The 24,459-nt window shown below is 37.3% G+C and overlaps 2 protein-coding genes and 1 pseudogene across 3 annotated transcripts; all 3 read right to left on the bottom strand.

Moving 5' to 3' along the window:
* Nucleotides 1–6,367: 6,367 nt before the first annotated feature.
* On the bottom strand, nucleotides 6,368–8,271 carry LOC110921202 (annotated as a pseudogene).
* A 94-nt stretch (nucleotides 8,272–8,365) lies between these two features.
* LOC118479353 lies at nucleotides 8,366–10,310 on the bottom strand. 2 transcript variants are annotated; one of them, XM_035987119.1, is made up of 4 exons: nucleotides 9,862–10,310; nucleotides 8,832–8,880; nucleotides 8,554–8,662; nucleotides 8,387–8,478 (listed from the first exon to the last, which is right to left on the bottom strand). In XM_035987119.1, the coding sequence occupies exons 1-4, from the start codon at nucleotides 9,982–9,984 to the stop codon at nucleotides 8,445–8,447; spliced, it is 315 nt and encodes a 104-aa protein (XP_035843012.1). In that variant the 5' UTR covers nucleotides 9,985–10,310; the 3' UTR covers nucleotides 8,387–8,444. The 2 variants fall into 2 exon arrangements, 1 of the variants encoding a protein (XP_035843012.1); XR_004887134.1 differs by having other exon boundaries at nucleotides 8,366–8,662; nucleotides 8,782–8,880; nucleotides 9,862–10,309.
* A 413-nt stretch (nucleotides 10,311–10,723) lies between these two features.
* On the bottom strand, nucleotides 10,724–12,564 carry LOC110924283. Its single transcript, XM_022168311.1, has 3 exons — nucleotides 12,471–12,564; nucleotides 11,884–12,230; nucleotides 10,724–11,368 (listed from the first exon to the last, which is right to left on the bottom strand). The coding sequence occupies exons 1-3, from the start codon at nucleotides 12,562–12,564 to the stop codon at nucleotides 10,724–10,726; spliced, it is 1,086 nt and encodes a 361-aa protein (XP_022024003.1).
* Between the last annotated feature and the right edge of the window lie 11,895 nt (nucleotides 12,565–24,459).

Raw genomic sequence — 24,459 nt, 5'->3', positions numbered from 1 at the left:
GTAGACTTGAAGACCTCATTAGGAACTATAGGGACATTGAAAAATGTCAGGGTTATTCCTAATTTGAGGAGAAAGTTGATTTTAGTTGGTAAACTAGATGATGAAGGGTTTAATGTTCACTTTGGGGGTGGACAATGGAAAGTGATCAAAGGCAATTTAGTGATTGCCAAAGGAAAGAAGCAAGGTACTCTGTACATGGCAGAAGTTTCTGCTGAAGGTGTTCATGCAATGACCACCGGTCCGAGTCCATCAAATTTATGGCACAACCGACTCGGACACATGAGCGAGAAGGGATTGAAGATGTTGGCTCAGAAAGGTAAGTTTCCAGACTTGAAGAAAGTGGAAACTGAATTCTGTGAACCTTGTGTTCTTGGAAAACAAAAGAGGGTTACTTTTGTGAAGACAGGGAAGACACCGAAAGCTTAGAAACTAGAGCTTGTTCACTCGGATGTATATGGACCAACCTCAGTTTTATCTCTAGGAGGCTCAAGATATTATGTTACTTTCATCGATGATTCAACATGAAAGGTATGGGTATATTTTCTTAAGCATAAATCTGCCGTATTTGATGCTTTTAAAATATGGAAATCTGCTGTTGAAAATGAAACTAACTTGAAGGTAAAGTGCCTAAAATCTGATAATGGTGGTGAATACATTAGTCAGCAGTTCACTGACTATTGTGCCAAGAAAGGGATAAAGATGATCAAGACAGTTCCCGGAACTCCTCAGTAGAATGGTGTAGCTGAGAGAATGAATAGAACTCTAAATGAGAGGGCTAGAAGCATGAGGCTAAATGTCGGGATGCCCAAGACATTCTCGGCCGATGCAGTTAGCACTGCAGCCTACTTGATCAACCGTTCACCAACCGGTCCCTTAGATTTCAAGTTGCCTGAAGAAATGTGGCAAGGAAAGGAGGTAAGTCTCGAACACTTACGAGTCTTTGTTGTAGTGCTTACGATTTGTTAGAAGCTGGTGACAGGGATAAGTTAGACTCAAAATCCAAGAAGTGCACATTCATTGGTTATGGGTCAGAACAAATGGGTTACAGGCTTTGGGATAATGAAGGCAGAAAAGTAATCAGAAGCAAGAATGTCGTCTTCAATGAAAACGAATTGTATAAAGACAGAAACACCAAAGGACCAGAAGTTCAGAAAGACTATGTTGAATTTGAAAGTGGTGAAACAAGAAAAGAAGCTTCAGTCGACACTCCAGAAAATGGGAATAAATCAATCGACAGTGGGAGCTCAGGGGATGATTCTAGTAATGATTCTGCAGAAGAAGAAGAAGAAGAAGAAGAGGTCGCTCCTCAAATTCCAGAATCCCCAGAAACTCCTCAGTTTCAACCAAGAAGATCCTCCAGAGTCGTTAGACCACCAGACAGATATTCACCATCCGTCAATTACATACTTTTGACAGAAAATGGTGAACCCCAGTGTTACTCAGAAGCCATGGGGTTGAAAGATTCATTGCAGTGGGAGTTAGCAATGAAAGAAGAAATGAAGTCGCTTGAGAAGAACAAGACCTGGCTCTTAACAAAGCTTCCAGTTGGGAAGAAGGCTCTTCAGAACAAGTGGGTTTTCAGGGTCAAGGATGAACATGATGGTACCAAACGGTACAAACCAAGATTAGTGGTCAAGGGATTTCAGCAGAAAGAGGGAATTGATTTCAATGAAATATTTTCTCCAGTGGTGAAGATGACTACTATCAGACTTGTTCTCAGTATTGTAGCAGCAGAAGGCTTGCATCTAGAGCAGCTAGATGTCAAGACAGCTTTTCTACATGGTGACCTAGAAGAAGAAATCTACATGACACAGCCAGAAGGTTTTCAGGCTAAAGGCAAAGAAAACTTGGTGTGTAAGTTGAAGAAGAGTTTGTATGGTTTGAAACAAGCGCCCAGGCAATGGTATTTGAAGTTTGATAACTTCATGGGAAGAGTCGGATACAAGAGATGTGACAATGACCATTGTTGTTACATCAAGAGGTTTAAGGGTTCTTATATCATTCTATTACTATATGTGGATGATATGTTGATTGCAGGTTCAGACATGACAGAGATCAAGAAGCTGAAGAAGCAGATGTCTGAAGAGTTTGAGATGAAAGACTTGGGAGCTGCAAACCAAATACTCGGGATGAGTATTATCAGAAACAAAGAAGATGGTTCTTTGACACTCTCTCAAGAGAAGTACATTGAGAAAGTGTTAGAAAGATTCAGCCTTAAAGATGCCAAGATTCGAAGCACACCTTTGGGAAGTCACTTTAAGCTTTCTAAAGTTCAGTCACCCAGATCAGATGAAGACAAAGTAGATATGGCTAACGTTCCGTATGCATCGGCAGTTGGTAGCCTCATGTATGCAATGGTATGCACGAGACCAGATATAGCTCATGCAGTGGGAGTTGTTAGTCGGTTTATGTCCAATCCATGGAGAGAACATTGGGAGGCAGTTAAATGGCTGCTAAGATATTTGAAGGGGACTTCAAAAGTGGCATTACATTTTAAGGGGAAAGAGGTTATTCTGAAGGGTTTTGCAGATGCTGACCTTGGTGGTTGTAAAGAATCTTACAAAAGCACCACCGGATATGTCTTTACAGTGGGAGGCACTGCAGTAAGCTGGATGTCCAGACTGCAGAAAAGTGTTGCCCTTTCAACCACAGAAGCTGAGTATATGGCAGTTGCTGAAGCAAGCAAAGAGCTTATATGGTTGAAGAATTTTCTCAAAGAGCTCGACAAGGAACAAGTTGATTGTGCACTGTTTTGTGACAATCAAAGTGCAATTCATCTTGCAAAGAATCCTATCTTCCATTCGAAGACAAAGCATATACAGCTGAGATATCACTTCATCAGAGAGCAAGTTAGTGAAAGCACTCTGAAGTTGAAGAAGATCAAAGGAAGTGAAAATCCATCTGATATGTTGACTAAGGTTGTCACCTTAGAGAAGTTGAAGCTTTGCATAGCTTCAACTGGCCTTCAGGTTAATTGAAGAGAAGGCCGGGTAACTAGGAATGTATGAAGATTAAAGTTTATACAGAGATATTGATGCACAGTTGAAGCACAGGTGAAGATTATTCCGTGCCTTCAAGTGGGAGATTGTTGAGTATGAAGCCAACTTGACAATTTGACAATTTGACATTGTTGAGTGTGAAGCCAACTTGACAAGTTGATCAAGTTGAGGTCAGAGAGCAGGATAAGAGGATGATATCCACAGGGTTATCCAATCTTCCTGTTATCCATAATTCACGGATCTTGTCTTTCTCTTTTCTCTTTCATCCAATCTTATATAAGAGATTGTTTGTATCTGTAAATTCTTGTACCAAGCTTAATAACAAATACTCCTAGTTACCACAGTGGATGTAGGTCAGAATCGACCGAACCACTATAAATCTTTGTGTTTCTTTAACAGAAAAGTGTGTGTGCGTGTGAGTTCTGTGTTCGAGAGTGCATCCCGATCCTAACATCCATTACATAACTATAGCTCGCGACCCTGTCCGAATAACACAGACTCTTAACTGATTTAACTGAGAAAATACCTTCACGATAAGGAGACCACCACCATTTATCAACTCTGTCATTAATCTGAACCGAGGCCAGAAGGCTGCAAAGCTGCTGAAACTCCGAGATCAATCAAGGTTCCGTCAAATCAGACTTCTAGTTCCATAAAAACTCCATTCCCGAACCGACTCTTTTGACCAGATCAGCGACATAACTTTTCTTCTCAGCCTCCAAACGGAATAAACTGTGCTATCAATGTTGCGGAGCGGGAGATGTAAAACCATAAGTAGCAACCAAACAACAACAATCAAAATCAGAAAAAAAAAAAAAACGTAAAACAAAATTACAAATTTTTAACATCGAGTGACTCACGTGACGTAAAACATAGACGAAGTCGAATGTATACTGACATGTATTAAAAATCTGGGGGGGGGGTAAAAAGAACCCGAGGGACCAAATGTGACAACCAAACAACGTATTGAGTAGCAACCAAATGACAATTAAACCCGAGAAAAAGCGTAAAATAAAAACTAATATAAAAAGTTAAATTATTTGACTTTTGTTGCAAAATTATAAAAAAAACTAATTTTTATAAAAAATAAAAAATTAATATATATAAAAAATAAAAAATCAAAGAAAAATAGAAAACATAAAAGACAAAACCCTAAAAAAGGTTAATATTTCTCATTTGTTATGAACATGAATATACACACTTGATGCCATGGCAATGGTAAATAAAGACCTGTGACAACATGAGAAATAAGATCATAATTATGTTCAATTATTATACTGTTCACAACAACCACTACTACAAAATGGAGTATTAGACGGTGTTGAAGTTTTATTTTAGACGGGGTTAAAGCAATAACACCGTCTTAAAATCAATATTCATATGACTATTGTGCTGTTTTGATTAAAATATTCAAGAAAATTCAAAAAAACATTGTCTAATGCTTAAACACCGTCTTATACTATTTTATGCAACCTTTAGACGGTGTTGTCTTGAACACCGTGTTATAAATCCGCGTCCCCTCTTCATTATTAGTCCTAGGCCGTTAGATCATAACACAATCTGACGGATCACCTTTTATTAAAACATGTCGCCACTAAAAAGGTTATCAAAATCTTTGGGCGGGCTAACACTTCCTCATTCCCTCCCAAATCACAAACCAATGTCTCCCCCAACCCTAGATTGACGTCGAAGTTTGTCACCGCCCCACCTCGCCAGACCACCTTCAACACCGCCGCACAACCTTCTGAAACGTCGGACCACAAGTAATTTCCTCTTCCACTTTAGTCTTGAAACAAAATGGTGTGTTGAGGATGAATTGGATGTTTCAGAACAGTAAGCTTAGGTGTGAATTGTGTGTTCAGAATGAATTTGGTGTTGGGGATAAATTTTTTAACAAACTTTTATGTATGAAATGGGTATATCAGTTTGGGGGCAGGGCATGAGAGGGGGGATGTCAAGATTATGAGAGGATACGTAGGGTTGAAATGGTGGCCTGATTGGGTCTGGGTTTGACTTTGGTTAGTTATTTATGGATGAACACATTTTGGAACCATGTTTCAGCATAGAATATGATAACTTTTAAGTTAAATTGATGGTTATATAACCATTTAAGCTATCTAACATATAGCCTCTGATGGGAATCTTGTTAATATGATGTTTAGATGCTTGCCGATCGTTTGGTAACTGTACATACTTGAATTTGGTTAAGTTATTGGAATATGGCAATGGGTAGGTGTTGATTTGCTTAAATGTGGTATGAAAATGGTTTGTATCTTGGAAATAATTGAAACATAATTACAAGTTCATGACCAGCCAATTGAAAGGGGGTAAATATTTTGACCCAGTTGTTGCGAAGCCACCTAAAAAGTAAGTCCTATGTGTCTGTCTTTCGTTTTTGAAGGGTGAAGAGGTATGGTCTCAATTATTTGCCTACATGGCAAGGAGCACACCACTTTTTCATCTAACATGGCGCCCACATCAGCAAGTGAATCCAGAAGCTTCTAGAAGCTTCTGGAAGACGTCAAGGTGGCACCAAAGATGCTCCACCCGACAGGAAGGACAATACGTGTCACCAGTCACCAAGCGCCATGTGGACCTGCAACATATCCAGGAGCAGACCGACAACAACAGTACCATTTCTCCAGCATGGACAAATATCGGCGCGCCACGTGGACCACTATCCTGGACGCAACAGAGGAGACCAAGAGGATATTCCCCTTGGTCGGACAGCTGGCGTCCGATAATATCTGGCGAGGCTGCTCCTCCCTCTTTCACCCTCCGGCTATAAATAGGACCCTTCATCATTCAGGTTAATTCCATTCGATTTCCCACTCTCTCACACTCAACACACACTTTTTCTTCCTCGGAACAGTACTTATTCTCACGCTGGAGCCTGGTTAAGAGGGAAACCCCCATATTCCCCTCTTAACGAGCTAACGGTGTTGTTGTTTTGCAGGACCTTAGTCATTTGGCGAGTAAAGAAGGAGATTGAACCCACGGAAGAGACAATCCAGCTAGTTAACATTCGGTGTTAACCAGTGTTTCATCAAAGGGTTTTTTTGTTGGCTTTTTATTCTGTGTTTATGATGACACACATGTTTTAACATAATTACAGAGGCCAAAATCGTAATTTACTCTTTTTGTTTTAACTTTAAAGTTTAACACATGAAAATATGATGAAACACATGTTTTATATATGATTTGTGAAATGCACAAAGTCACACATGAATTAGAGATAGAGTGAGTTTTGTTGAAAAGAAAACCGTTCCAAGATTAGGTTATTTGATCCTTTTGTTAAAACTGAAAACTAAAGGAAGTTAACCACAAATCAACCTATTCTAATCCAATATGTGAAATGCTAAGAAAAATACAAAGATAAATAGCATAAATTCTTAATATGTTAACAGTATCATCACATATTCATATAATCGAAAAACGATGTGCAATTTTAGTATATAACCAAGAGAATTGAGGGCCCCTTAATCCGTGGCCTCTAAGTGACAACTATCTTTTTTATAGGGTTTACCTTCATAATTATTTTGAGGAGACTGGTGAAAGTAATAAAAGATTCAAAATTCATAATGTGTGGATTCTAAAAAAAAAAAAAAATCTAAAAAAAACTAAACACCCACAAGTCTGAAACAATAGGGATGAAGAAAACACTTGTGTTCCATAGCGGGCGGGCCCCAGATGGAAAACGTACTAATTGGGTCATGCATGAATACCGACTTGTGGATCAAGAATTGGTGACAGCTGGCATAGCAGAGGTTGGAAAATTGCATCACTCATGATTATTGTATTTGTAATTGTATGCAGTTATATAGAACTATTGAAAGTACTTTGTGTTCTTGTTTTGTGGGTGGGGAAAAGGATATGTTTGTGCTATGCAGAATTTTTCAGAAGAGCGGTTTAGGGCCGCCAAAGGGTAACCGTTCTCGAGGAAGAATGGAAAGATGACACAACCTGGTGGAGAGACCGAAGGTGATATGGCACCTGTCGATGGCTCAAGGAAATGACATCGTGCAGGTATTATGTTGTATAATTCATACTTGTTATTGTTTGTGCAGAGAGTAAAATGCCATGTTTGTCCCCGAAGTTTTACGACTTTCGCCCAAAAGTTTGTTTTTCCGCATCTGGATCCAAAAGGTTTGAAATATTGCTATTTTCATCCATCCATTTTTCTCTGTTAAGTTAGGGGTATTTTCGTCTTTTTTATCTAGTAAGGGTATTTTTTATCCAGCTCGTGAAGAAGACGCATGGCAGCAGGCCGAGTGAATTTCCTAGCAAAAAGAAAGCAAGGGGCTGGTGCACCATTCTCTTCGGTATTCTGTAGTCTCATAGTAGATATTGTCGATGTCCTGAAATTTAAAATGTTAAGATTAACATACATACACCAATGCAGAATGACTTTTAAACACATAAGTGAAATAACAAAAAGTGGTCTTTGTTTTATTAATAAAAGGTGTGAAATGAAACAGTTTATGAATTATATAAATCACACCTTGATAGATTGAACAAGCATGCATGGGAGTAGCATCAGCCAATTTGTAGGTGACGGGATGCCATCCTTGATGAAATATCCCATGACGTGTGAGTTAAACTCCTCCTTGTCAAATGTTCATCAGGCATACAATTATGCTCCTTGGAATTATCAGCCAGCTGCAAACAAACAAAAAAGACCAGTTTGTCATAATCTTCACTAAATTGGCACTGAAACAAGTTTCTTTTTATTTGCTCTTCTGTAAAGAAAACTCATCAAAACCGCTCTTTTGCAGTTGACAAGATTGCTACAAATACGTTAATCAACAGAATGGGATCATAGAATAAACAAAACAAACAAATAGTTAAATAAATAGACTATACTCACAACAGGACGATCCCTCCAAAACTCAGGTAGTGATTTCCTCTCTAGGCATGAAAGAAAAGTCGATAATTAACACAGGTAATATACGGCAACCTGTGAACACCACCCGTTTAGCACCCAAAAACACAGGCAATCGAAGGCAGTTTCATATACGGGTTAGTAAAAACGAAAGAACACCATCAACGATTGCAAATGGTACCACTTGCCTGACAATGCCGCTGAAACATAGGAAAGACAACCTCATCCTTCACAATAATCTCCGCATGCTTTCTGGTCAGAATCACCCACTGAACGGGTATAAAGAAAGGGTTACTAGTTAATCACAATCACATTAAAATACATGTGGGTTGGTTTTGTAGGCAGCAGTTTTACCTGTGATCCTTTTCTCCAGTCGTTAACCGGATCCATTTTAGGGTTGTAGCGGCCTTCCTCCTTTGTGTCAGCAAAGCTGGAAATTATTAAACTTATGTTAAACCAACATTTTATAATGGAATTATATCTCGACATCTATGTATGTAACCTAACCAACAAAAAGTAGCTGAAAGCTTAACTGTCCACAAAGCTAGTTGATGATGCTGACATTATGTAATCGTATGTGTAGCTAAAGTTGTACAGCTGGAAAACAAGTATAATCGATAGGCTAATCAATCAATAAAAGTTATAACCTTTTAAAAGTATAGTAAATGACACCTGTCTGAAAGGAAAGGAAAGGAAAGCAAATCGTTCATTAAAGTGCGTGTTGAAGCAAAATAATCTCTGCCTGTATCATACTTGCTTCTCCCCAATATATCTACTACAACTGGGCATATTGGTTACATATTGTTAGTCAGTCACTAAGATCTGAGTATTATAATATGAAGTCTAAGAGTAGCCATGAGATGGAAACCAACATTGAATTCAGGAAAAGATAAGACCAACCTGTATGCTATTATTATTAACTTGACGGTCCAAAAAATATTTAGATCTACCTGTTAAGCAGGCCTTGAAGTATATTGAAAACCGATTTTCATTCTCTCCCTGCAAAACAAAGAGATTCTCTTTAATGTAAGAACCCATACATTTCAATTATATGACATTATCAATGGTAAAAGACCACAGGTACAAACTATCTTACAAACAAAACTTGATCTAGCATGTCTGGAACTTTCTTTCATAATTAGCATTTGTGTGATTATATCCTAAGCCCCTATAATAGCACCCTTAAGTACTCACAAAAAAGTTTATATCAATAAATAAACTATGAATAAATAGATCATTTACATCATCCTAGGCAGTTTTCATGGGTGTGCACATCTGAATTTGATCCAATTGAGACAAAATCTGCCATAAATAGAAATCCCAATCACCACCTGTGTTTGCAAATTTTATCTTAAATCCATGATAGATAGCTAGTACCAAACAAATGCACATAGTTGCCACATACAAACAAACTCATGAATCTAAGGACAAATATCTGTCTCACACAGTACAGATGTCCTTTGTTCATAACATTCATTAGATTATTATATAAAACATTTATTTTTCAAATGCATTTGTTTTTCAAGCTGAAAACAAAAATGCGTTATTACAAGTGTCATTAGATTACATCAGACTCACTTGAACGAAAACTCGGACTCTTAAAATCCAAATCGGAGGGGGCTGCGCTCTTAAGAAACCAATATTTTACACTACAAAAAAAAAAATCGGAAATTTTCGGTAACACTATGAGCGGTGGGGCCGGGGCACCCCCTCCCCCCAATAAAGCTCCGCCATTGATTAGACTATCCTACACACATTTAGGTCACAGAATGAAATCTGGATGGAATTGGAACTCGAATGTAGATTTCATTTGTTATGTTGTTCGTTTCAACAAAAAAAGAAGTTCACCCCGATTCAATTCAAACAGTATTAAATTCCAATTCCAATTCCAATTTCATTACATTCCATGATACAACTGTTTCTTCAAGCCAGAATTGCGTTATTATGGTTGAAGGTTATAACATACTGAATAACAATTACCTGAAAGAATTGATCCCAAACAAGGTCTAGCGGAAGCCGATTCCCTGCTAGAAATAAGAAAGCAATTTTAGGTTTCTGAGCAAGCATAGAAGACGCACCAATCCTCCTGTACTGTGCCTCCATTAACAAAAACCACCACAAACACCTTCGTCTTCCATTTATGCCGTAACAAAACCTTCCGCTTCATCATTCAAATTCTCAACTCAGTCAACGTCTTCTCTCACCATTTCAAAAACACCACGAGTTTCGAAATTGTAACAAGATCGAGATCCAGCTGTTCAATTTCACAGGCACCAATGGCGGCGGATAACGAGATCACGACTTGTGAATGGAGGAGTCAATGAGGAGGACCAGTGGACGCCATTAACGGAGGTCATGTGCGGGTGACCCGGTTTAGTGGAGGATCCGAATTCGGTTTTAAGTTTAAAAAAAAAAAAGACAAAGCATTGGGGTTGTTAAGTGGGTGGTATGTCAGGGTACTTTTCGGTTTAATTGTTTTATTAAATTATAAGCTTGTAAATTATTGTTTATGATTATTATAATATGTTTGTTTTTCTATCCGACATTTTACCTTGATGACAAATTATGTTTTTTTTTACAAATATTAGGGGACTAAGGGTGGTTCACTAGTGATGGATTCTATCACTCCCACTTTCCAATCAAATCATGACATGTCATCAACCAAATTTCTATCACTAGTGATAGAAATGTAGGAGGGGTGGAATCACTAGTGATGGAATTGTATCACTCCCAATTTTTTTAATTTTCATTTTAAAATTAGAAATTAAAAATAAAACACTAAATTATAAATTTCATTAAACTTTAAAAATAAATTACATAACCAAATAAAAAAAAAAAACAACTAAACCGGTGGCATCTCCCAACCCCACTTTGCGCAAATCGCGCGCTTTTGTTCAATGACAATTGACTTGAACGGTTCGTCGAGATGGGCGTGATTTTCACACAAGATTTTTAAATCATTTTGTCTTTCAATCGTTTTCAAGTGTTCCTTGTACGCCTGCTCCCGTTCAACTTTTAGGGACATCATTGTTTCTTTTCTTTGTTCGGCCTTCTTGAATTGGGTCATTTTCTCCTCTTCGATTCTAAAGATCGACTCCGCCACCGCCTCCTTCCCTTTGCTTGACGATTCACCGCCTCGTCTGCGTCGTGGCCTTGTGGGTGTATCTTCCTCAATGGGCTCGTTAAGGGGTTGATCGGGTTCGTCAAGAGGGTCGTCGTTTAAGTTCATTTGGGGCAAGTTATCCGACGCGGAAGTCGTGTAGTTCCCCGACTCGGATGTCTTTGATCTTTTCGAACCGCCTCGTTTTTTTGGAGCCGTAGCACCACGCGTGTCAACCAACTCAACGGGTACCCACTTCGGGTGATGTCTCGCAACTTCCCATGCCGCCACGTGTGGGAAAGTTCTCTTATGGTACGTTGTGCAATACTCTGCGGTGGCTTGTTGCATGATCGTCGCCTCGCTCGCTCCACTTTGTGGGTTTCGGCTCTTCAAAAAAAAATAAAATGTTATAAAACTGTTTTTTTATATAAACTGTTTTTTTATATAAAACTGTTTTTTTATATAAACTGTTTTTTTTATATAAAACTGTTTTTTTAATAAACTGTTTTTTATATAAACTGTTTTTTTATATAAACTGTTTTTTTTTATAAAACTGTTTTTTTATATAAACTGTTTTTTTTATAAAACTGTTTTTTTAATAAACTGTTTTTTATATAAACTGTTTTTTTATATAAACTGTTTTATTTTTAAACTGTTTTTATAAACTGTTTTTTTAATAAACAGTTTTTCTTTATAAACTGTTTTATTTTTAAATTGTTTTTTTTTAAAACTGTTTTTTTTAAACAGTTTTTTTATATAAACAGTTATTTTTTATAAACTGTTTTTTTAATAAACAGTTTTTTTTTATAAACTGTTTTATTTTTAAAACTGTTTTTTTTAAACAGTTTTTTTTATATAAACGGTTTTTTTTTATAAACTGTTTTTTTTAATAAAAAACATACCTTTTGAATGAAACAAGCGTTGAACTTGCTAATTTTCCTGTTCAAATCCGTCCACTTCGACGTCATTTGGTCCATGTTTCGTATCCTTGCACCGGGAAGTTTCATAAAATGATTAATAACCCGTCTCCAAAACGCATCCTTTCGTTGCTCGTTCCCGTGTTTCTTACTCTCCGAGATGTGCAAATACGCCTTCGTCAACGAGACCTCCTCCTCGCTCGTCCAAGGTTGTCGGCCGATTGGAGCGATTTCTTGAACCTCAACATTTTGTTCTTCCTCTTCCTCTTCCTCCGCTTCTTCTTCCTCTTCCTCGTCAAGACTTTGTTGTGGTTCACGTGGTTCATTCCACGCTTTTGCAAAATGATGAATGAGGGTGTTGTCTTCTAGTAGAGGGTCGAGTGTGTGGGGTTGGGTTTGATACGTTTGCGATTGAAATTGGTGAGGTTGAAACGGTGGAACGAACGGTTGGTTATGGTACGTTTGCGATTGAAAGGGTGGATATTGTTGGGTTTGAAAGGGTGGATATTGTTGGGTTTGAAAGGGTGGGACTTGGTCGGGTTCGTCTTGCAACCTAAAGCGTGCGGGCTCACCAAGATTCGCTCGAACCTTGGGCCTTATTTTCTTCGTACCCGAACCGCCACCTCTTTTTTTCGATCCACCACCTCTCTTGCTTGAACCTTCCATATTTCTTGTAAAAATGAGTGTGAAAATAGTTGAGAGTTTTTTGAATTTTTTGTATTGAGTGTGAGAATTGTTGAGAGGTTTTTGAGTTTGTTTATTGATATATGTGGGATTTATATAAAAAATTTAATCAATTAAATGGTCAAAAAATTTACAACGGTCAAAAAAAACGTTCCATTTTCAAAAGTTCAACGCGTTGTGTGGTTAACGCGTTAGAAATACAACGCGTGATGGATACACCGGCGGCGGTGTTCCGTTTGTTTTCAACGCGTGATGGATCATCATCACGCTACCGCCCCGAGTGGCCTTATCGTGAGAGTTAGAAAGAGAGACGATTATACAGTTTTATAAATGTTTAATGTTTCATTGTTAAACATTAAAGACAAACATACATGAAACCAAAATCAACAATGCTAGTTTTTTTGTTTATATTGACTAATAATATTCAATATCAAACTATTAGCATGGTATATTACTTAAATCATATAGAAATTGTTACTGTTTTGTATTTATTCTTGCTATAAAAATGATTTTGTTATGTTGCAACTTTAAAATAAAAAATAATAAATATAAATACTTCAAGACGAAATGATTCACGTCCGCTTGTGATATACGCGTATAATGTATATATGTGTAGACTCTCGGGGTGCACTAGTTTTAACGTTATTTTACTAATTTCGTGAAAACAACGTTAAAAATTCAGGGACGGTTAATCATGCATCAAGCGGTGGCATTGATAGCCGAAAGACAAGGGGGTACATGCACTAATCGGCTTTTGTCTTAATTGTTGAGTGTTATGTGTCTTATGTCCAAGGCTTGATGCAAAACTACTATCGAGCCAGGGGTCTCACTGGAAGCAGCATCTCTATTCCTACGGGGTAGAGGTAAGGCGGTCTACATCTTACCCTACTCAGACCCTACATTGGCTTTGCTATTGGTGAGATTTATTTAGTATAATGATGATGACGACGACGACTTTAAGATGAAATGATTAACGTTTAAATAAATCATTTCCTACCGTAGTTTGTTGATGAACAACCTCTTGGGACCCTGCATCTTTCTTCCAAGCATGGTTGTAAAAGTCGCTAGGCGCTCCCTAGTCGGATTCGGGAGTACTCGGGAAGTACTCGGCTTAGGCGGAGATTACTCGGGGAGTAATTGGCCTGGGAGACCAGTACTCGTGCCACGGCAGCCTACCTTGTAGCGACTACTCGGGGAGTACTCGGAGCCTAGGCGGGACTTTTACAACCATGCTTCTAAGCATAATCCTTTTGATTTAAGCTAGGTTTTTTTAATGTTGTTTCATACATAGAACTTATTAACAACACAAGTTATACTTACTTTTGTGTATAATTTTATATTACTGCTCGTAGATGACAAAATATATTTGAGGGACAAGACTATTTGTTTGTTTCTTTTAAGGGATCAAACAATCAACTAAGTAGGTATATATGTGTGTTTATGAATCATTAGGCATTTAAAAGTTTGGTTGAAGACTTCTGATTGCTTTGCTTCGTATTCAAGTTAATCGCAGGTGTCATATGATTTAGTCAAGCCATAATCGTGTTTGTCAAAAAGTTAAATAGTTTGATGCACATGAAGATGTCTTAAAGAGGTTCAATAATTCAGGGTAAACCCTACTATGTGGTGGTTGATATGACCATGCGTGAAGCTTTTAAAGCTTTTAAGGGGCGGGAGGGGGCGACCGACCCCCCAAACTTTTCGCTCATTAGTGGAGAGTATATAGTTTTCGCATGGGCGGACCTAGGACAAGCCCAGGGTGGGCGGGCGCACCCCTTGAAAAAAAAAATTTAGTGTATTTTTTAGGCAAAAAACCTGACCGCACCCCTTGGAAATATGCTTGAACCACTCATCCGCACCCCCAGCAAATAATTTCTGGGTCCGCCACTGAGTTTTCGTATAGAAATTTTTTGGTATATACGTTTTCGACCCCCCTGTTTTATAGAAACTTTTAGGCCCGATAACTTCCGCACCCCCAGTCGGAAATCTCAAGTTTCATCACTGGATTTGACACTTTGTTTCTTATTCTAGAAATATTATTATGCAAGAAAAACTTATGTAACGAAATTATAAAGTTTACTACTTTTTTTGTTTCTGTAAAACTTCTAGAAGTGGTTAGGATACATTACAATGTAAGTTAAATCGAAACTTTTGATAAATGAAGGGTCTTTTGGTCGTTTTAGCAAAGATGGAAGTAAAAAATGTCAAATATCAAAAGAAAATATTACTAAGGAGTAAGGAGTTTATTGAAAGAATACGACGAGAAGACAAATAAGTCAAGAAGAAGTTGGATTTGATGAATTGTGAAGCCTGTGTAAGCTTAATTTTAGTGTATTAGAAGATAATTAGTTTATTTTGTAGAAGATTTCTCAAAAGAAAAAGTGACTTGTATCTATTTAATATCCAAATGAAATCTTAATTACAATAATAATTTTCCTGCCACTTTCTTAACAACATAACAAAAGGAAAAGGATCCCAAAACATTGGAATATGGGCAAGAGATCACTTTGGACTTTAACTTTAAAAAAAATGAAATTGCATTGAGAAAAATATAAAGTAAATAAAGTCAAAAGTGAAATGTTGCTTTAAGAATGCAACTAAGATCGCTTAAGAACAAATGCATGATTTGTATTTACAAAAAGTAGTTGGGAGGTTGCTACCTTTGAGGGCAACATGCTACCCTTCACCATTAGATGCTTCATGCAACTTTCATGTCAAGCATCATCTCCTTTTTTGTTTCTTCTGCAAGAAACCAACGAATTTAAAAGAAATAAGATGAGAACGGGCTCGATTAAAATTTTTGGGCAAATAAGAAGATTTCAATCTAAACTCAAATATAATTAAGCTTGAGCTCATTGGCGGGGCTACATACACGATTTTGATGTCAACCAACACCATTACTTTTCGCATTTCATATAAAACGTAAAATAGTCAAATTCTGTACAACACCAACTTTTTTATGATTGAAACAATTTATTTTATGAAAAAGAAAAAAACTAACCCCAATTTGCATTGGTTGTATGAGAAAATTATATACTTTACCAAATTATATATATATATATATATAGAGAGAGAGAGAGAGAGAGAAACGGGTTCAGGAGAGAACGGTGAAAAGTGAGAGAATGGTGAGAAAGGATCCTAGCCCAACACGTGGCAGGGTGGCCTAATTGTTATGCGGGGGTACGATTGTCCTTTTATACGTTCCCTTCTTATTCGCGTTATAAATCTCTTTCAAATTAAAACTCCAAAGATTTATTGTTAGCTGTTACCTCATTTGCAAGTTTTCTCAAATCTATGGCGTTTAACGTGGATTCTGTTCGACAAAGTAAAATTCGTTGGCGTTTTCTATTTTTCGTTCCAGCAAATCACGCAACATATATGGCGTTTTGTTCTTTTATCATTGTTCTAAGGCGTTTTTTTGTATTATTATTTTTATAATGTGTTGTATGATTTTCCATAACGTTATTCAATTATGCAATTTAATCGTGTTTTAATTGATATTTAATCTATTATTCATAACTGCAATTGGAGTTTTCGATATTAATTTTAATTGTCGTTTATGTTCTTGTGTATTTGTTATGTTTTTACGATCATTGGCGTTTTTCGTCTATTTGATTAGTTTTGAATTTTATTTAGTAGTATTTGTGAATATCAGTTATTACTATTTTGTTAATTTGTGTAAACATTAGTTTTGTTAATTTTGGCGTTTTCATTATGATGTTATATTTTGTTAATTATTTATGTTGTTGAGTGTTTTTAATTATTCATCTCATGGTTTTTTATTATGTAATTTTTAAATTATGTGTTTATTATATCTTGTTTATTAATCAATTAATGGTGTTTTAATGTATAATGTTATTACGAGACATCACTCTGTTTTTCTGATTTTTCTGTTCCTCCCTGTGTTTTCTCAGACGAAGTCTCTTCCTCGAGTCAAAGGCATTGCCCCAAAACTGGATTACCATTTATCATTCCTGACGTTAGTGAAGAATTAAAGCCCAGAAAGGACATGCTATTCTCAAGCCTTGATTATTGTTATTCAATGTATGTTAAGTATGCCAAGGAGTGTGGGTTTTCAGTCAGGAAAGGGACTACAAAGACAAACTCTAAAGGTGTCTTACATATTAAGTATTTCTTGTGTACGAGAGCTGGGGTATATAAGGACAAGAAAGTTGATACGTTGGACCCCAATCAAAAGGAGCGAGTAGTGCGATCTAACTTTTCAAAGAGGACTGATTGCGGTGCACTGTTATGTGTAGAATTTGAGGATGGATTTTGGAAGGTGTATAACTTTTCACCTACAACACACACTATTTCCTCCTCAGAGCAGTACTTATTCTCACGTCCGAGCCTGGTTAGCTCCGGCTAAGAGGGAAACCCCCATATTCCCCTCTTAACGAGCTAACGGTGTTGCTGTTTTGCAGGATCTTAGTCTCAGGCGAGTAGAGAATGAGATTGAACCCACATAAGAGACGACCCAGCTAGTTAACCTTCGGTGTTAACCAGTGTTTCATCATAGTGATACCTCAAAGAAGTTTTTTTTTTGGAAATGTTGATGATGCCACGAAATGACCTTTTAAGGTACATTCTCAGATTTTCTTGTTAAAAATCCATTTTTTTATCATGGGACAATATTCATAACCCTCCCATGAATAATATCAACAAAAAGTTATCATATGTACCAACAAAAAGTTATAATTTATAATTATGTGTAGTTACAAAAAGGTTTTGAATTTTGAGAGAAAAAAGAAAGAGAGAACATTCAAAAGAAAATGGTTTAATAAAAAAGGAAAGTCCTGTTGGAATTAAACTTGATTTTTGTTGGGGTTTTGGAATCGAAGAGAGAATGAATTTCCTTAATTATGATTCATTCGAAAAGTGAAACATTACATCAGTATATATATGATATGATATACATACCATAACCGTCTATACCTATCTTATGAATAATAATACATAAATACACTAATAATTAAACATATATTATAACTAAACTATGAAAGATATCTAACTTATATAACCTATTCTAATACCCCCCCCCCCGTAAGTTAGATTGGTTCAACATGAAGTAACTCTTTTATCCGCAAGAAATCTTTGGGCTGCAGAGCTTTGGTCAGAATATCTGCAGCCTGCTCCTTCGTAGTGCAGAAACATACTTCCACTTCATCATTTTTTATGAGATCTCGAATGAAGTGGTATTTTACACGTATATGTTTACTCTTCCCATGATATACTGGATCTTTTGCTAAACATATAGTGGATTTGTTGTCACAGTAGATTGTTGGAGGGCGATCCATATTGACATGAAGTTCGTTGAGTATTCCCTTCAACCATAGAGATTGACATCCAGCCATAGATAAAGCAATGTACTCAGCCTCGGTAGATGATAGTGCCACCACCTTTTGTTTCTTCGATTGCCACGCTATTGCTCCCGATCCTAGATGAAAACATACCCAGAAGTGCTCTTGCTGTCATCGATATTACCTGCATAATCACTATCGCTAAAACCCACTAGCTTACGTTTGTTTCCTTTAGAGTATACAATCCCATGATTTGTCGTCCCTTTTATGTATCTTAGTATCCTTTTCCCAGCTTCCCAGTGATTCCTTTTAGGCCTTTCCATGAAGCGACTTATTTTGCTAACAGCGAACATGATGTCTGGTCTTGTGTTGGTTAAATACATTAAGCTTCCAACCAGACTCCTATATAGATTCTGATCTACTTCTACTTCCTGAACCTCCTTTGTTAACCACAAGCCATACTCCATTGGTGTAGAGATGAAATTTCAGTTTTCCATATTGAACTTCTTCAATAGATTCCTTGCATACTTCTGTTGAGATAGTATGATATTCCCTTCACTATAATTTACTTCCATTCCCAAGAAGTAATGTAATGATCCGAGATCGGTCATCTCAAATTCATGCTTCATGGATTCTTTTAACTTGTATTCCTCTCCTTTTCTAACATATCCTTCTGGTTGTTCCATATATACTTGTTCATTCCGTTTTCCATTCAAGAAGGCAGTTTTTGTGACAACCCTCGAAATTCCATGTATCCCGTACAATTTATTAATGATAATTAAAGGGCTTGATGACTGTGCTGAATCATTTAACTGCTCTCTGATTACTGTGATATACTTACATGTGTTTGTTAACGTACTTGGCTTGTGCAGAAAACTTGACTAAATGGTCCTGAATATTTTCCTATGTGTTAGGAATTAATTGCGTTACAAAAATATATGCATAAGACGCCTTACGGAATAATTAAACACTTTAACGAAACAGTATCCGACCGAACAACCGGACATTACCCAGGACACCAAAATATTGCTAGAAACATTGTTTAATTATTTCTTGGCTAGTTATGGTCCCCGAACACCATAACACCCACTAGAATATCTACTAATTAACACTAGTAACCTTATACTTGAAATTAAACTAATATTTACCAACTTACCATCACAATTAAACTAATTAACACTACTAATTAACACTAGTAACCTTACAATTCGATCGGACGGCATTCCGTCCTGGTCGTTTCGTCCGTCTTACAGTTGGTTGTTTTGATAGTTTGTCGTTTTATCGAGATGTGTTGATAACGTATTAGACAACAGGAACCTCGTCAAGACCTAGTAACCTGATCGAACAGGAATCACCCTAATCCGACTAGTTAACTGTTCGAGACGGTGTTCCATGTTTAACCCGAAATCGGTAACCTCGTGGATAGAACCCAGATTTTGGACCAACACAACCACAAGAATGAGTAGGAAGTCAGTACAAGCTTCGATTCTATCGGTTTTGAGTGCATTGAGTGTAAAAAAGTTGAAAGAAAGTTAGAAAACCATCTTTCAATCCTTTTCACCTTGAATATGTTCAGATCTATGAAAGATCTTTGTTTATTTGTGTGGAAACCATTCAGATTCAAGTTGTTCTTGGTGGATTGAAGCCAAAACATGAAGTTCTCAAGAACACCATGATGTCATCATCCTAGAACACCTCAAATCTAGTGATTTCATGGTTAAAAGTTAAGATTCAAAAGATAGAAAGGTGTAGGAGTGCGTGTAGATTAAGAAAGTACAAGATTTAGGATGAGATCTTACCTAGGTTGAGAGAAATATGAGAAAAAGCGAGCACAAGCACTTGGTCGGACAAAAATGGCAAAAGGTGAGGTTGTGAGGTGAATGAGGGGTATTTATAGGGTTTCCCAAAGGTGAGGTTGTGAGGTGAATCGAGTGGCAGCCTGGTCGACTGGTGGGTCGATCGGCTGGTCACGAGGTCAATTAACCACTTGATTCGAGTGTTCGGCGCGACGAGTTTTGTGGTTTCGATTGCGATTGCGAGCGTTGCGATGCGATAGAGTTTCCTATTCAAATTACTTTTAATCCCAACTACTATATCAACATGACAACATACAATCATCCTTAATTATCTTGCGTTTAGTGTTTGCGATTTGATTGCGATTCGAGTTTCGATTTGCGTTACGATTAATCACCACAACATAAACATAAACAAACATGCACAAGTAACACATAAGGCACACACACACGTAAAACAATATCCAGAATGTGTGATTCGAGTTGCGAGTGCGATTGCGATAAGCGATAAAGCGATCAAACATGCGATAAACATCGAATAACCTCGATTATTAATAGATACTCCACACAATACAACTAGCGTAAACAATTAAATAGACTATCTATGAGTCAAATAAGTCAAAACAGGAATTGAGCAAGGAGAGACAGATCACAAATAGCAATCTTTTCTTCCTTTGACTTCAATCTCGACTTTGACTTTGACTTTCGAAACACGGGGTGTTACATCGAATACGGTTACTTGTATTTTAAACATGTAATATTTTTTGTCAACTATAATTACCTTTATTTTTAAACGTATAATATTTTATCTCGACTAAAATTACTTTTTTTAATAGGTGCTGACCAAGAGGCAACCATGTGTTTTGGAGGAATATTCGTGAACTAATATTTCGCCTTCTATGAGCCGCGGTATATACCATACTCCCGATTCATTTTCCGGCAAATGAACGGCAATGCAAACTAAAATCAGCAATTTCAACAACATTTTCAATCGGCGTCTTACGAACAATCGCAATAGAGCAAGCAGTTCAAGCGATGATGGCGTCATATCAGAGACCCATGAACAATTGAAAGTCATGTACAACGTCGGTTTACCATGCTAGATTCTTGTGAGCTACTTCAATAATCACCAAAGTGGTATCTTGCACCGCCAGTCAAGATCGGTCGAGCGTCAAAACGGTCCAAGACAACGTTTGGTACCCCAGAACTAAATTCTTCTCAAGGCGCGTCGGATGCTCGTTCACATATAAACCTAAAGGACGACACCGACGACTTTGATTTCGAAGAACCGGCGGAGTGCACGGCCGCCCGGTAAGGATAAAAGCAAGGTCGCAACTAGAAGCCGAGCAACCTCCTCCTGGTCTACATCTACGATGAATCTTGAGGTAAAAGCGCACAATGAATGAATGAAAGTTTTGAAGAAAGATCTCTTGCATGTTTTGCCCTCAATCAAAGAACAAGAACATGACATAAAAAAGCAACTAAAAATGCCAAGGCAAATGGAAAAAGATTTTAAATTTCTCAAGAAAGATCTCTTGCATCTTTTGCCAAAGAACCCGAAGATTTTTGAAGATCGAAAAAATGAATAGGATTTTGTTGTTTTCAGACTAAAAAGGAAAAAAAATACAAAAAACAATGATTGTGAAATGATTGAAGATGGGTTTAAAACCACACCATGTAGTTAAAGAGTTGACTAGTTTAAAGCCTCACTACCATACGTGACAATGACATGTACTTTAACTTGCATAGGGGCTCCAAACCACACCACTGAGCCTAACTAACTAGTGTTTGTTCCCGCCTAATGTGAGGCATCTGCATGTTTCGCTTTGTAAAGCCTTTCAAAATATACCAAACATAATTGTCACATATATCATACAGAGTAGCTATTTTCAGTCCAAGATTAGGGAGCGTTTAACATCATTTTCTATCTGTCAGTCTTTAATAAATGCAACATTTACAATTGGAGCTTAATGTTTACGTCTTGATAGTGTAATTCTAAAAGAGAGAAAGTGTGGTTTACATCTTGATCTTGATCTTGTTCTCGTTGATTCAACACACAAATTGAGAGATTCCGCATATCATTCGTGATTCGAACAGAGTCGGGAACCGTGGGGACTAACATAAGTAAACGGGTATTTAAATTCTTTTATAGATGTTATCTAGTTTTATTTACTTGTAAAGTTTTCGCATCTAACTAAACAACACTTACCATTTTAAAATTATAAAAAAAAAAGCAAACTTTTGATAAACTTAAGTGATAGGAATAAGACCCTTGAATCACTGGTTCAAAACAAACGGTAAAATAAAAGATAGTTCTACGGCTCGTTTGGATACAGATTCACCACCAAACGAAACGGTAGGGCTGCGACGTCTAACCGAAGATACAGATACACCACTACGGTTAGAGAATCGTGTCTAAGTTCACCATCAACGCGCCACGGTTGAGCTAGCATAGACGAATTAATTAACCCACAAACATGAGATAATTAACACAAGAAAAAAATCATTCTAAAACTCACTAACTTCTTTCATTAAGATAATACGTTTACATAAGTTAACCAACACACCACTATGCTACTATTACGGAACATAACTTACAAGAAAAGAAAGAAATAAAAATAATTGAGAAAAGGAAAATAAGGATATTGGAAAACACGGGTGAACGTGGAGGAATACATGCATGGATGAAATCAACCCATTTGAACGTGAATGGTAGTCCGGTTTGACTCGCTTGAATTATGTTAATGTTGACCCGTCGGTTCAACCCGACTCATATGACTAATCTAACCTGACTGTACCGACGTCTTGCGATTCCGGGTCGTACTTGCTATCATTCTCGTCGTCTTCGAAAAAAGTTTGTCCTCAAACTTAAGACAATCATCAGGCGGTGGCTCAGGAGGTATTTCCGGTGGATATCCGATGGCGTATAGTTTGAAACGAAAGTGGGATGGGTACCATAATAAATTGTTCATAGCATTAAATAATATCTTGTGCTGTACCCCTTGCTTTGGTGGTGGTTCAGGGGGAATTTCCTTCATATAGTGCACACCACTATTATTTATATGTATATTGCCATGTAGAGATCCAATGATTGTAAATACACAATTCAAAACATGGATAATTTCCTGTGTACAGTAACCAAACCATATAGCTTAATTAAGCTCATTGTTGGAGTCAGTGTAGGGACCACCGAAATCTGATTCAAAACGGCCTCATTGTTGGAGTCAGGCTTGGTAGGAACATCAAGTGCATTTTCAGCCATACTTTTACTAAAAACATTAGAGTGTAAGTTGTCCACCATCATCTTCTTTTTTATTTTTCAATTCTTTGAACACCAAAAATTCAATATCTGAACCATCTTCCCTGGGCGTGCCATTATCACAATCATCATTGGTTATTACTACCTGCTCTTTAATTGGTTGAAACTCGTTTAAGGAGGATCTGGCGGCGTGAGGGTAATTCTTCGATTGTTATGAACAAACGAGTACGTGTTCTTGAACCCGTCATGTCTATCAAATAGCCAAGGCCTGCCTAATAACACATGACAAACATCCATGGGCACCAAATCTCATCTACATATATGTTACCAATACTGAATGTTAATAAGACCCGGTTGGAGACTAGAATACCTTCTCCCTCATTGAGCCACTCGGAGGGTGCGGCACAGTTGCGAGCTTCAATTTTGAAACCAAAGTTTGGGAAGCGATATTGGTACAACAACCTCCATCGACAATCACAGTACACACTTTTCCGGCTACAGTGCATCGAGTTTGGAAAATAGTCTCTCGTTGAAATTCTCCTTTGTGATCTGTTGAGGATTCTTCGAACCACCATTTGAAGTGGTTAACCAAGGCTGCCTTTTGAAGATCAGAACAAAAAATTATACCTGCAACCGTTTTTTTTTTTTGTGTTTTGCAGAGTAGAGAATCGGGATGAAGCGAGATGGAACGAGCCGAGCTCTGATACCAAATGATAGGAATAAGACCCTTGAATCACTGGTTCAAAACAAACGGTAAAATAAAAGATAGTTCTACGGCTCGTTTGGATACAGATTCACCACCAAACGAAACGGTAGGGCTGCGACGTCTAACCGAAGATACAGATACACCACTACAGTTAGAGAATCGTGTCTAAGTTCACCACCCAACGCGCCACGGTTGAGCTAGCATAGACGAATTAATTAACCCACAAACATGATATAATTAACACAAGAAAAAAATCATTCTAAAACTCACTAACTTCTTTCATTAAGATAATACAAGAAAAGAAAGAAATAAAAATAATTGAGAAAAGGAAAATAAGGTATTGGAAAACATGGGGGAATACATGCATGGATGAAATCAACCCATTTGAACGTGAATGGTAGTCCGGTTTGACTCGCTTGAATTATGTTAATGTTGACCCGTTGGTTCAACCCGACTCATATGACTAATGTAACCTGACTGTACCAACGTCTTGCGATTCCGGGTCGTACTTGCTATCACCTAGTGGTAGTCTTCTCCGACATATTTAATCTAAATTCTGACCAAAGTGTCCAGCCTTGTTACGATATTTTTTATATGTTCACCACCCACATGAGCGTAAACTTGTACCAGAACTAAAATTGGTTAGATACTTCTCTAGTTCGGCTGTGAACTTAACTAAATCACATGGTCCGCTTGGAATCCTGGATCGAGTGAACATGTAGTCAGAGTGTTATTTGAATTGAATTCTCTTGTCCCTAGCTGTGCGCATTCTTGATCAATACATATCCAGGTTTATAATGCTAGTTTAATAAGAGATGC

Source organism: Helianthus annuus, chromosome 17 (assembly GCF_002127325.2).
Source record: "Helianthus annuus cultivar XRQ/B chromosome 17, HanXRQr2.0-SUNRISE, whole genome shotgun sequence".
In the NCBI taxonomy this organism is placed as follows: Eukaryota; Viridiplantae; Streptophyta; class Magnoliopsida; order Asterales; family Asteraceae; genus Helianthus; species Helianthus annuus.
Note: the sequence above shows the minus strand (reverse complement) of the source record. Positions and strands in the feature narration are given on the sequence as shown.

Bases quoted from the DNA above. Each gene is read 5' to 3' on its own strand.
- LOC110924283 (XM_022168311.1), bottom strand. From the start codon at position 12,564: ATGGAAGGTTCAAGCAAGAGAGGTGGTGGATCGAAAAAAAGAGGTGGC. The intron at 12,231-12,470 runs GTGAGCCCGCAC...ATTTTGCAAAAG, and splicing joins CAAGGTTCGAGCGAATCTTG to CGTGGAATGAACCACGTGAA. The intron at 11,369-11,883 runs GTATGTTTTTTA...TTTTTTTTGAAG, and splicing joins ACGCTTGTTTCATTCAAAAG to AGCCGAAACCCACAAAGTGG.
- LOC118479353 (XM_035987119.1), bottom strand. From the start codon at position 9,984: ATGGAGGCACAGTACAGGAGGATTGGTGCGTCTTCTATGCTTGCTCAG. The intron at 8,881-9,861 runs GTAATTGTTATT...TTTGTTTTGCAG, and splicing joins TTTGGGATCAATTCTTTCAG to GGAGAGAATGAAAATCGGTT. The intron at 8,663-8,831 runs GTAGATCTAAAT...CAATATGCCCAG, and splicing joins CTTCAAGGCCTGCTTAACAG to TTGTAGTAGATATATTGGGG.